The 12,928-nt window shown below is 34.0% G+C and overlaps 1 protein-coding gene across 2 annotated transcripts in view; it reads left to right on the top strand.

The window, feature by feature from the left end:
- AGBL4 (AGBL carboxypeptidase 4) overlaps positions 1-12,928 on the top strand; it is a 1,401,741-nt gene that overhangs the window by 124,552 nt on the left and 1,264,261 nt on the right. For both annotated transcript variants that reach the window (XM_067726072.1, XM_067726070.1), the window contains exon 2: positions 1,541-1,663. In XM_067726072.1, coding sequence (XP_067582173.1) covers positions 1,541-1,663 — 123 coding nt within the window. The remainder of the gene's footprint in view (positions 1-1,540; positions 1,664-12,928) is intronic.

Genomic DNA, 12,928 nt, shown 5'->3' with positions numbered 1-12,928 from the left:
AAATTTCAGGTATTATCTCTTCAAATATTTCTTCTGCCCTCCCATCTCCTTCTGGAATTCCAGTTATACGTACATTACATTATTTTATTTTATTCCACAGCTCTTAGGTGCTGTTTTTTTCTTTTCTTTTCCTTGTTTTTGTTCAGTTTATTTCTATTGATTTGGAGTTCACAGTTCTTTCCTCATCTGTGTCAAGCCTACTGATGAGTATACTGAAGACATTCTTTATCTCTTTTATTGTGTTTTTTAGCTTTAGCATTTCCTTTTGGCTTATTACTGTAATTTCCATCTCTCTGCTGAAGTTCTCCATTTGTTCATGCATTTTGTCCTCATTTTCTACTAGAAAATTTAACATATTATTCTTAGTTATTTTAAATTCATTGTCTGATAATTCCAGTATCTGGTCATTTCTGAATTTAGTTCTGTTTATTTTTTCTCCCAAGATAGTAGGTTGTTTTTTTCTTGAGTTTTTTGTATGTTCCGCAATTTTTTATTGAATACTGCATAACTCACGTAGAACCGTAGAGAATGATATAAATATTATATGTTACAATGCTTGCACCTCTTCTCCTAGGTGCATTTGTTTGAGGGCTTATATCTACCCAGTCAGGAGTTAAGCTGGGTTGAGTTTCATTGTTGCTATGGTTGTCTTCAGTTTGCCACTGGCTTCATATGCTTCTAGTGATACTTTATTCATGAAGGAAAGGGATAGGGTGATTGAGGGTTTTTCTTCAATGTTTTGCTCCACCCTAAACTTTTGTCCTTCCCTTGGATACTCCTATTACAGAGGGGGCTTCTATCTATGCTTTTGTCCCTATGCTAGAATTAGATTGCTTTGTTTGTTATTCAGTGCTTGCTATATTGGTATTGAGGGATTAGGAGTGTTTCTGTTATACTGGTCTAGCCTAGGTCTTAGGCAGGCCCTGTATGTTCTGATGTTGGAGTGGAGTTTTTTCAGTGATCCCACTTCTCTTTTGTCTTTTAATTCTGCTTTGAACCTTTGATATGTTTTGTGAGAGATTGTTTTTTACTCCTTCCCCAGGGGTAGGGGACCTTAAATAATGTTGATATATAGTCTTAGGCCCAGGACTGTTTCCTGCTCTTCCCCCAGCTGTAGAAGATTGTTTTCTTTTACAGCTCCGCCTCTTACAATGAGTCTCACTTGTGCACTGAAATACAAACATCTTTTGCATTTCAGTAGTTACACTAGATATTTTTCATTACCTAGTTCTCATAACACAGTTTAGAAATATGGGTTTTACCATTCCCTTTTTGTGGATGAGAGAAACTGAGGCTTAAAAGGATTCGGTTGATTGCTTTGTGACACAGGGAATTAATATGTAGTAGCGATAAGATTTGAGCCTATATCTTTTTGATTTAAAAATCTATTCTCTTTCTACTCTACCACAATATGTGGTTAATTTTTTTAATGCCTGGATAAGCACCAAATTATAGGGGAGGGGGTAAAAATTTTATTGGATTTCTGTTACTAAATGCATTATGATTTCTGTTTAACATGAGCCAATTTTTTGAACAATAGGCAATGATCTGGGAAATGATGATACCATCGGAGGGAATGTGAGCAAATATATGGTGCTTCCAGCTGGATACTGTGGACAGCCCAAGAAAGGACATCTTATCTTTGATGCTTGCTTTGAAAGTGGTGAGTGTATCAAAGGCCTTTTCTTTTGAACTTGTCTAGTGAGTCATTTTTGGAATCTAATGCCATCTGACCATTTAGTGTGATTCAACCCATTTAATTTTTTACCATAATGAAATAAGTTGTCAGGAAAAATCCATTTTGAATGAACTAACTTGGAAATACTTAAAAATGAAGTGCTGTATTTTGGTTGTGATAAATGATTAGAAAGATAATGGTAGTAGTAATGAACATTTATGCAGTACCTTATATTTTATCAAATACTTACCCAGATATTATTTCTTTTGGGATAAAACTAATATAATTTGAATACTTGATAAATTATTAATTATTCAATGTCTACTGTATACCTGGTTCTTAGTCTTTCTGAGAGCAGTCTTCTCTATAAAGAAGCAATTAAAGAAAAGATTCAGTTGAACACAAACAAAACAGAAAAAGTAATATACTTTGTAAACAGCAAATGCTGTGAGTATTCTGATAGGGGAGAACAGGGCTTAATTGTGAATTTCCACCCAGTAGTAGTTGAATCTTGTTAACTTCTTTATATCTGAGCCTCATACTCTGAATGGCATATAAGCACATAGTAGGTATTCAGAATACGTTGAAAATATTAATGAGAAAGTTAAACATAACTTTGTTTTATATACAGTTGTTGATTATTTTTCGTTTTGAGTAATGTGTTTGCATGTGTGTGTGTGATTGAAGGGACGTTCCAGTTATATGACAGTTCTCTGAACCCCTAAGTACCATGATTGTTTTACCAACAATTAAAAAGATGTGGAAAGATTAATTTTCTGTTAGCTTTGATAAAAAGCCATATTTAATTGCTTGCTGTTCCCCAGTCTACCAGCTTCTCTCAAGTCTTTGTACCTTTGCAGATGCTGTTTTCTCTGTGCCCCAGATGCCTTTCTCTACTTGGTAAAATGTTAATTCAGACTCAGGCCAGCATTTCTTCCTCTAAGACCCAGCACCTCCCAGGCAGGTTTGGCCGTCTCTACCTGTATATTTACAGGCACCTCTTCTATGATTTACTGGCCTCTGCTATGATAGTTTTTATTGCATTGCAGTCATTTAATGATCTCTTTCCTTTTCCTTATCACTGAAAATTCCTTGAAGTCAGTGATGGTTTCTCACTAATTTTTGTTCCTTAGCACCTAGTGTACTATCAGAAACTGACTCTAAAGAAATGGAGTTACATGATTTACCTGACAGAGAAATCAAAATAACTGTCATAAAGATTTTTACCAAGGTCAGGAAAACATTGCATGAACAAAGTGACAATTTCATCAGAGAGAGGGATAATGCTGAAAGTACCAAATGTTGATAGAAAGCATGAAGCTGAAGAACACAGTAGCTGAACTGAGAAGACTTCCTACAGGACTTTAATGTCAGACTAAAGCAGAAGAAAGAATCAGTGAATTTAAATACATATTATTGGAAATAATGCAATCAGAGGAACTTAAGTAAAAAGAATGAAATAGAGTGAAGAAAGCTTAAGGGGTTTATGCAATACCATCAAAGAGATCAGTATATGCATAATGGGAGCCCCAGAAGGAGTGGGGAGAGAGAGAGCAAGAGAGAGCACCAGAGAAATTAATAAATGAAGGAGGACAGATAGTGAACAAAATGGTCTTCATAAAGTGAGATTTTAAGATTAATAAAAATATTTTTACATTTAAATAAAAATTTAACTAATAACAGCAAGAACATAAAGGGAAAAAAACAATAGTAATTATCACTTTATTGCTTATTGTTTGCCATACCCTGTAAGGAATGATATACATAGTTTATCTCATTTAATACACACAAAAGACTTCTGAGGTATTATATCTCTCTTTGTAGGTGAGGAAGGTGATGCTCAGAGATGTAAAGTTATTTACCTTGAATTGCATGACTGACAAGTGGTGTAGCTGAATTTGAAACTGAGAATTTCCTGGCTCCACAGGCCATACTTTTAATCACTGCATATATGTATTACCTTATTATAGGTCAACTTATGACATGAATAATAAACATATTGTTGAAAATTTCTCACTAGGTGATAAGATATATAGGAAAAGGTTTTATGATAAAGAAAAATGAAAAGTTTACTACTGTTTTAAAATAAACCATCCAAATAAATACTACGGTTGCCATCATATGCAATTTGATTATTCTTTTATTATTGATATGCATATATGTGTATTGAATGTGAGAAGTGCACTATAATTCATACTTCAAATTAATTGGTTAGCCTGAGAGATTTAGTATGTTGTATTAAGTTACCATGGCATGAAAAAGCATCAGTGAAATAAAGATATGGTAGTTATTTATATATCATTTCAGACAATAGAAATAAAAACTTAAAAACTTTTATTTTTAATTCCCCCAATGGAGTTTTACTACATTTATTTGTGTAATCTTTAAAAATTAATGTTTTATTTCCTCTTGAAAGAAAATAAAATAGTCTTTATTATTGGTGCAGCATGAAAATATGCTATGACTACATTAGAAATCAGGGTTTTTAGCTTAATACTGCACCTGAACTTTTCTTTTAGATATCCAGATGGCTGATATACTTTGTTGTTTTTTTAACTTTATTGAGGAATAGTTGACAAATATAATTGCATATATTTAAGATGTATGATGTAATGATTTGATATACATGTATATTGTAGAACAATTACCAAAATCACAATAATAAACACATCCATCACCTTACATAGTTAACATAGCTATCTGCTTTCCCCTCCCTGTGGTGAAAATGCTTAAGATCTACTGTCAAAAATTTTCAAGTATACAATACCATATTCTTTAACTCTAGTCACCGTGCTGTGCATTAGAGCCTCAGAACTTATAACTGAAAATTTGTACCCCTTGACCTACATCACCCCATTTCCCCTTCCCTCAGCCCCAGGCAACCACCATTTTTTTCTCTGTATCTATGAAATCAACTTCACTGCAGCATTATTCACAATAGCAAGATGTGGAAACAACCTAAATGTACTTTGCTGGATGAATGGATACAGAAAATATGATATATATATATATATATACACACACACACACGTGATATATATGAGTGATGGAATATATATATATATATAAATATAATATATAGTGAAGTATTATTCAGCCATATAAAGGACATCCTGCCATTTGTGACAACATGGATGAATCCAGAGGGCATGCTACCTACATTTTTTTTAAACAAGAGGTAACATAGTATAATACCAAAAAACACAGGTTTTGGTTTCAGACAGACTTAGGTTCATATATTAACTTTAGCACGTACTTGGTTATGTCATTGCTGATGTTATCACTTAAAGTTTACTTAAAATTAGGAAAATAAGTATCTGTATTGTAGAATTATTGTGCAAATTAGAGATAACATACAAAATAGACTTAGCACAATATCTAGTAATATCCCAGGTACTAATTCTGGCACATGAATAATATCAACATTTCAAGGGTGCTAAAATGTACCAGAATTTTTCTTGGTGTATTTGTGTTATTTCCAACCCATAGAAAAACCTTGTAATATCAGAGCCTTAAATTGGGTTCCTCCCACAATCATACTGAGATAAGGACTTAGGTAAAGGTTGTATATTTTATTTATTTATTTATTTCTTTATTGGAGTAAAATTACTTTACAATGTTGTGTTAGTTTCTGCTGTACAATGAAGTGAATCAGTATTTGTATGCCTATATCCTCTCTCTTTTGGACCTCCCTCCCCTCCCCCCCCATCTAGGTCATCACAGAGCACTGAGCTGAACTCCCTGTGCTATACAGCACATTCCCACTAGCTATCTATTTTACACATGGTAGTGTATTTATGTCAAACCTAATCTCCCAATTCATCTCACCCTCCCCTTTCCCCACTGTGTCCACATGTCCATTCTCTGTGTCCATGTCTATTCCTACCCTACAAATAGGTTCATCTGTACCATTTTTTTAGATTCCACATATATGCGTTAATATACGATATTTGTTTTTCTCTTTCTGGCTCACTTCACTCTGTATGACAGACTCTAGGTCCATCACATCTCTACAAATGACCCAATTTCTTTCCTTTATATGGCTGAGTAATATTCCATTGTATATATGTACCACATCTTCTTAATCCATTCATCTATTGTTGGACATTTAGGTTGTTTCCATGTGTTGGTAAATAGTGCTGCAATGAACATTGGGAAACATGTGTCATTTTGAATTATGGTTTTCTCAGGGTATATGCCCAGTAGTGCGATTGCTGGGTCATATGGTAATTCTATTTTTAGTCTTCTAGGAACCTCCATACTGTTCTTCATAGTGTCTGTATCAATTTACATTCTCACCAACAGTGTAGGAGGGTTCCCTTTTCTCCACACCCTTTCCAGCATTTGTTATTTGTAGCTTTTTTGATGATGGCCATTCTGACCAATATGAGGTAATACCTCATTGTAGTTTGGATTTGCATTTCTCTAATGATTAGTGATGTTTAGCATCTTTTCACGTGCCTCTTGGCCATCTGTATGTCTTCTTTGGTGAAATGTGTATTTAAGTGTTCCACCCATTTTTTAATTGGGTTGTTTGGTTTTTTTTGATATTGAGCTGCATGAACTGTTTGTATATTTTGGATATTAATCCTTTGTCCACTGTTTCATTTGCAAATATTTAGTCCCATTTTGAGGGTTGTCTTTTTCTCTTGTTTATGGTTTTCTTTGCTGCGCAAAAGCTTTTAAGTTTCATTAGGTCTGGTTTTTAAATTTTCGTTTTTATTTTCATTATTCTAGGAGGTGGGTCAAAAAAGATCTTGCTGTGGTTTATGTCAAAGATTGTTTTTCCTATGTAATCATCTACAAGTTTTATCCAATCTTACATTTAGGTCTTTAATCCATTTGGAGTTTATTTTTGTGTATGGTGTTAGGGAGTGTTCTAATTTCATTCTTTTACATGTAGCTGTCCAGTTTTCCCAGCACCACTTATTGAAGAGACTTTCTTTTCTCCATTCTATATCCTTGCCTCCTTTGTCAAAAATTAGGTGACCATATGTGTGTGGGTTTATCTCTGGGCTTTCTATCCTGTACCACTGATCTGTATTTCTGTTTTTGTGCCTGCCAGTACCATACTATCTTGATTACTCTAGCTTTGTAGTATAGTTTGAAGTCAGGTAGCCTGATTCCTCCAGCCCCATTTTTCTTTCTCAAGATTGCTTTGGCTATTTGGGGTCTTTTGTGTTTCCATACAGATTGTAGAATTTTTTGTTCTAATTTTGTGAAAAATGCCCTTGATAGCTTGATAGGGATTACATTGAATCTGTAGATTGCTTTGGGTAGTATAGTCATTTTCATAATATTGATTCTTACAATCCAAGAACCTGGTATATCTCTCAGTCTGTTTATGTTATGTTTGATTTTTTTCATCAGTGTTTTATAGTTTTCTAAGTACAAATCTTTTGCCTCCTTAGATAGGTTTATGCCTAGGTATCTTTTTCTTTTTGTTGCGATGGTAAATGGGATTGTTTATTTGATTTCTCTTTCTTGTTTTTTGTTGTTAGTGTACAAGAATGCCAGAGATTTCTGTGCATTAATTTTGCATCCTGCAACCTTATGAAATTCATTGATTAGCTGTAGTAGTTTTCTGGTGGCGTCTTTAGGATTTTCTATGTATAGTATCATGTGATCTGCAAACAATGACTGTTTTAATTCTTCTTTTCCAATTTGGATTCCATTTATTTCTTTTTATTCTCAGATTGCCGTGGCTAGAACTTCCAAAACTATGTTGAATAAGAGTGGCGAGAGTGAGCATCCTTTTCTTGTTCCTGATCTTAGTGGAAATGCTTTCAGTTTTTCACCATTGAGTATGAGGTTTGCTGTATCTTTGTCATATATGACCTTTGTCATATTGAAGTAGGTTCCCTCTTTGCCTATTTCTTGAGAGTTTTTATCATAAGTGGGTGTTGAATTTTGTCAAAAACTTTTACTGCATCTATCGAGATGCTCATATGGTTTTTATTCTTTAACTTGTTAATATGATGTATCACATTGATTTGTATATATTGAAGAATGCTTGCATTCCTGGGATAAATCCCACTTGAACATTGTGTATGATCCTTTTAATATGTTGTTGGATTCTCCTTGCTAGTATTTTGTTGAGGATTTTTGCATCTATATTCATCAGCGATATTGGTCTGTAATTTTCTTTTTTTCTGTGATATCTTTGTCTGATTTTGGTATCAGGGTGATGGTGGCTTTGTAGAATGAATTTAGGAGTGTTCCTTCCTCTGCAATTTTTTGGAAGAGTTTGAGAAGGATCAGTGTTAGCTCTTCTCTAAATGTTTGATAGAATTCGTCCATGAAGCCATCTGATTCTGGACTTTTGTTTGTTGGAAGTTTTTAAATTACAGTTTCAACTTCATTACTTGTCATAGGTCTGTTTATATTTTCTAATTCTTCCTGGCTCAGTCTTGGAAAGTTGTATCTCATACTGAGACAAGGACTTAGGTAAAGGTTTTATATTTAGGTGCGTATCTCAGGAAGAACAGGTAGGGGAGTAGGGAGAGTAAGACAGGAAATGAAGAAAAGCCAACAAAGAATATGTCCGTGAACAGGTACAGTAGTGGTTGTAGGTAGATTAGCCTTGGTTAGAGGGAGCCCACTCAGGAGGATTCATGCACAGCTTCCTTATCTCTATCATCATGTCTAATTTATTCTTTCTTCTGTTATGCAAGGTTGACTGATGTCCACTACATGAATTATTCCATCCACCTTTTTGTTTAATGCCTCCTCTGTGTTAGGTATTGTCTGATGAGCATGGAGGATCTTCAAAATTTTTTTTGGTTATGACTTCATAACCAAAGATTTGAATACTTTGTACCCATTCCCATTGTTCCATTCCCATGTCCCTGTCCCAGACCTCCATGACTGCAGTCTTTCAATCTTGTTCTTTACAGTCCTGTTACCAACCAACCTACAAGACATTTGCCATTGCCCACAAGTTCATGTATATGTTTACCTCGTACTACTTCTACCTCCACACAAAGGAGAGGAGTAAGTGTACTGCTGTAAGCTCTGTTCACTGGGAGATTTTCCTATCACCACATTTAAAGAAAACTGAGTGATATTATATGGCAGCAACAAGTTTTTTTTTAACTTGTGCCAACATATCAAGCCAGTCCATCTGTTAGTCAGTCTTGAGTTGTCTTCCTCAGGGAACCTTCCATGATGCCATAGGCATGAGCTAAGGGAATGGCATTTGTGTAACAGAGGTAGGTGTCACTGGAGTCAGGGTTTGCTCCCTGTCACTTAAATTACACCATTACTTGGTGTCTCATGATTAGAAGCTCAGTATTTAGTAGGCATCAGGACTTTTCCCGGAGCTGCTTTTCACATGGTAGTTTTGTACTGCAGAAAGCATCTTTTGCTCTAGAACTTCATGGATCTGCTTGTCATAGATTCTGCAGTGTCTTGTCTATCATGGTTGTCTCTAGCCTTATTGGATCTCTTTTTAAAATTTTATTTTATTTTGGCAAGAATACTTAACATGAGATCTACTCTCTTAACAAAGTTTTAAGTGTACAATGCAATATTGTTGACTTTAGGTACAATCTTGAGTAGCAGATCTCCAGAACTTATTCATCTTGCTTAACTGAAACATTATGCCTATTGATTAGTTTATTCCCCATTCCTCTCTCCTCTTAGCCCCTGACAACCACCATTCGACTCTTTGATTCTATGAATTTAACTATTTTAGATACCTCAAAGAGTTGGAATCATGCAACATTTGTCTGTCAGACTGACTTAATATAATACCACTTAGCATAATATTCTCAGGGTTCATGCTTGTTGTTGTGTATTGCATAATTTCCTTCTTTTTTAAGGCTGAATGATATTCTATTGTATGAATATACCACATTTCCTTTCATTCATTCATCTATCTGTGGATATTTAGTTTTTTTTCTGTGTCTTGACTATTGTGAATAATGCTGAAGTGAACATAGGAGTGCTAATAATCTCTCTGAGATTCTGATTTCAATTATTTTGGATAAATGCCCAGGAGTAGAATTGCTGGATCATCTGATAGTTCTTTTTTTTTTTTTTGGAGGAACCTCTATACTGTTTTCCATAGTAGATGTACCATTCATTATGCATTCCCACCAAGAGTGTCCAAGAGTGCCAATGTCTCCATATCCTCACTAGCACTTGTGTCTTTTGTGGTTTTCTTTTTTTTTGATAATAGTCATCCTGACAGGTGTGAGGTGGTATCTCATGGTTTTGATTTACATTTCCCTGATAATTAGTGACATTAAGCTTTTTTTTTTTCCCATTTACCTGTTGGCCGCTTGTATGTCTTTTTTAGAGAAATGTCTATTCTAGTTCTTAGCCCATTTTTAATTAGATTATTAGTTTTTTTACTATGAGTTCGAGTTCCTTATATATTTTGAAGATTAATTCCTTATCAGAAATATAGTTTGCAAATATTTCCTTTCATTCTGTAGGTTGCCTTTTACTCTGTGAACTGTTTTGTTTGCTGTGCAGAAGCTTTTAAGTTTGTTGTAGTCCCACTGGTCTATTTTTGCTTTTGTTGCCTGTGCTCTTAGTGTCATATCAAGGAAATCATTGCCAATACCAATGTAATGAAGTTTTTTTCTATGTTTTCATCTAGGAATTCTACAGTTTCAATATTATGTTTAAATGTTTAATCTATTTTGAGTTTATTTTTGTTTAGGGTATAACAAAAGGGTCCAATTTCATTCTTTTGCAGCTGGATACCCAGATACCAATTTGACTAACACATTTGTTGAAGAGACCACCCTTTATTTATTGTATATTCTTGGCACCCTTGTTGAAGGCCAGTTGATCATATATGTGTGAATTTATTTCTAGGCTCTTTATTGAATTCCATAGGTCTACAATTCTGTCTTTATACCAGTACCATACTTTTTTGATTACTGTAGCTTTGCAATGTATTTGGAAACTGGGAACTTTGATGCCTCCCACTTTGTTCTTTCATAAGATTGATTTGGCTATTTGTTATCTTTTGTGGTTCTATATGGATTTTAGCATTTTTTCTATTTCTATAAAAAAATGCCATTGGGGTTTTGATAGGGACTGCATTGAATCTGTAGATTGCTTTGATAGCATGGACATTTTAAGAATACTAAGTCTTCCAATTCATGAACATGGGTTGTCTTTCCATTTATATGTTTCTTCTTTAATTACTTTCATCAATGTTGTCTAGTTTTCAATATACAGGTTTTCCACTTCCTTTGTTAAGTTTATTCCTTTGGGGCTGTTGTAAATGGGATTGGTTTCCCGATTTCCTTTTCACATAGTTTGTTGTTAGTGAATAGAAATGAGACTGATTTTTGTATGTCAATGTTGTATCCTAAAACTTCACTAAATTCATTTTGTAGCTTTAAAAGTTTTTTAAATTGAGTCTTTCAGAGTTTATATATATAACATTATGTCATTTGCACACAGGGATGGTTTTGCTTCTTCCTTTCCAATTTGAATGCCTTTTATTTCTTTTTCTTGCTTAATTGCTCTGGCTAGGACTTCTCATACTATGTTAAGCAACTGGCAAGAGTGGGCATCATTGCCTTGTTCTTAGAGGAAAAGCTTTCAGTCTTCCAGCAGAGCTTTTCATATATTGCCTTTATTATGTTGAAATGCTTTCTTTCTATTCCTGGTGTGTTGAGCATTTTTATCATGAAAGGATGTTGAATATTGTTCAGTCCTTTTTCAACTTCTGTTGAGACAGATATGTGATTTTTACCCTTTATTTTGTCATTGTGGTGTATCACATTAATTTGTTTTCATATGTTGAGCCATCCTTGTATCCCAGGGATAAATTCCACTTGTTCATAGTGTATGATCATTTCAATTTGCTGTTGGATTAAGTTTTCCAGTATTTTATTGAGGATTTTTGGATCAGTATTCATCAGGGATATTGGCTTATAGTTTCGTTTTCTTGTGTTATACTTGTCTGTCAAAGTCAACTGGTAAAGGTACCTTGTATCAGGATAATGGTGGCCTCATAAAATGAGTTTGGAAGTGTTTGCTTCTCTTCAATTTTTTGGAAGAGTTTAAAAGTATTGGCATTAATTCTTTGAATATTTGGTAAAAATCACCAGGGAATCCATCTGGTCCTGGGCTTTTCTTTGTTGCGAGGTTTTTGTTTAGTGATTCAATCTCTATATTAGTTTTAGGTCTGTTCAGACTTTCTATTTCTTCACAATTCAGTCTTGGTAGGGTGTATGATTCTAGGAATTTATCCTTTTTTTTTTAAGATTATTCAGTTGATGTAGTTCATAGTAGTCTTTTATAATCCTTTTTATTTCTGTGGCCTCAGTTCTAATGTCTCCTCTTTCATTTTGGATTTTATTTGAGTCTTCTTTCCTTTTTCTTAGTTTAGCTAAGGGTTTGTCAGTTTTATCTTTCAAAAGAACTCAATTTCATTGTTTTACTATTCTCTATTTCACTTATTTCTATTCTAATCTTTGTTATTTCTTTCCTTCTGCTAACTTTGTGCTTATTTTGATCTTCTAGCTCCTTGAAATGTAAATTAAGTTGTTCATTTGATCTTTCTTTTCTCTCAATATGTCTCTTTATCACAGTAAACTTCCTTTTCAGTACTACTCTTGCTGTAGCCTATAAGTTTTGGTATGTTTTGGTTTTTGTTTGTTTATTTGTCTTTAGGAGTTTTCTTTGATTTCTTTTCTGACAAAATTGTTGTTCAGGAGTTTGTCATTTAATTTCCACATATTCATGAATTTCCAGTTTTTCTTCTGCTATTCATTTTAGTTTTATTCCATTGTGGTCAGAAAAGATACTTTGCATGATTTCAGCCTTCTTTAATCTGTTTAGACTTGTTTTGTGACCAAACTTGTGATCTATAAAGTTCCATGTTCAGTTGAAAAGAATATGTATTCTGCTGCTGTTGGGCAGAATGTTATGTATATTTCTCTTAGGTTTATAATGTTGTTCATCCTCTGTTTCCTGACTTTCTATCTGGATATTCTATTTATTATTGAAAGTGGGGTATTGAATTCTCCTACTATTATTGTCATGCTGTCTATTTCCCTTTCTGTTCTGTCAACATTTGCTTTATGTATTTAGGTACTCTGTTGTTGGGTGCATATACATTTTTGATTATGATATCTTCCTGTTGAATTGGCCTTTTTATCATTGTTATGTACTTCTTTTTCTCTTATGATAGATTTTGACTTAAAGTCTATTTTTTCCTGACATAAATATGGCCACCCCTGCTTTCTTTTGGTACCATTTATGAGGAGTAGCTTTTCT

The sequence above is a fragment of the Pseudorca crassidens genome, chromosome 2 (assembly GCF_039906515.1).
Source record: "Pseudorca crassidens isolate mPseCra1 chromosome 2, mPseCra1.hap1, whole genome shotgun sequence".
Lineage (NCBI taxonomy): Eukaryota > Metazoa > Chordata > Mammalia > Artiodactyla > Delphinidae > Pseudorca > Pseudorca crassidens.
This window is presented reverse-complemented; position numbering and strand designations above follow the sequence as displayed.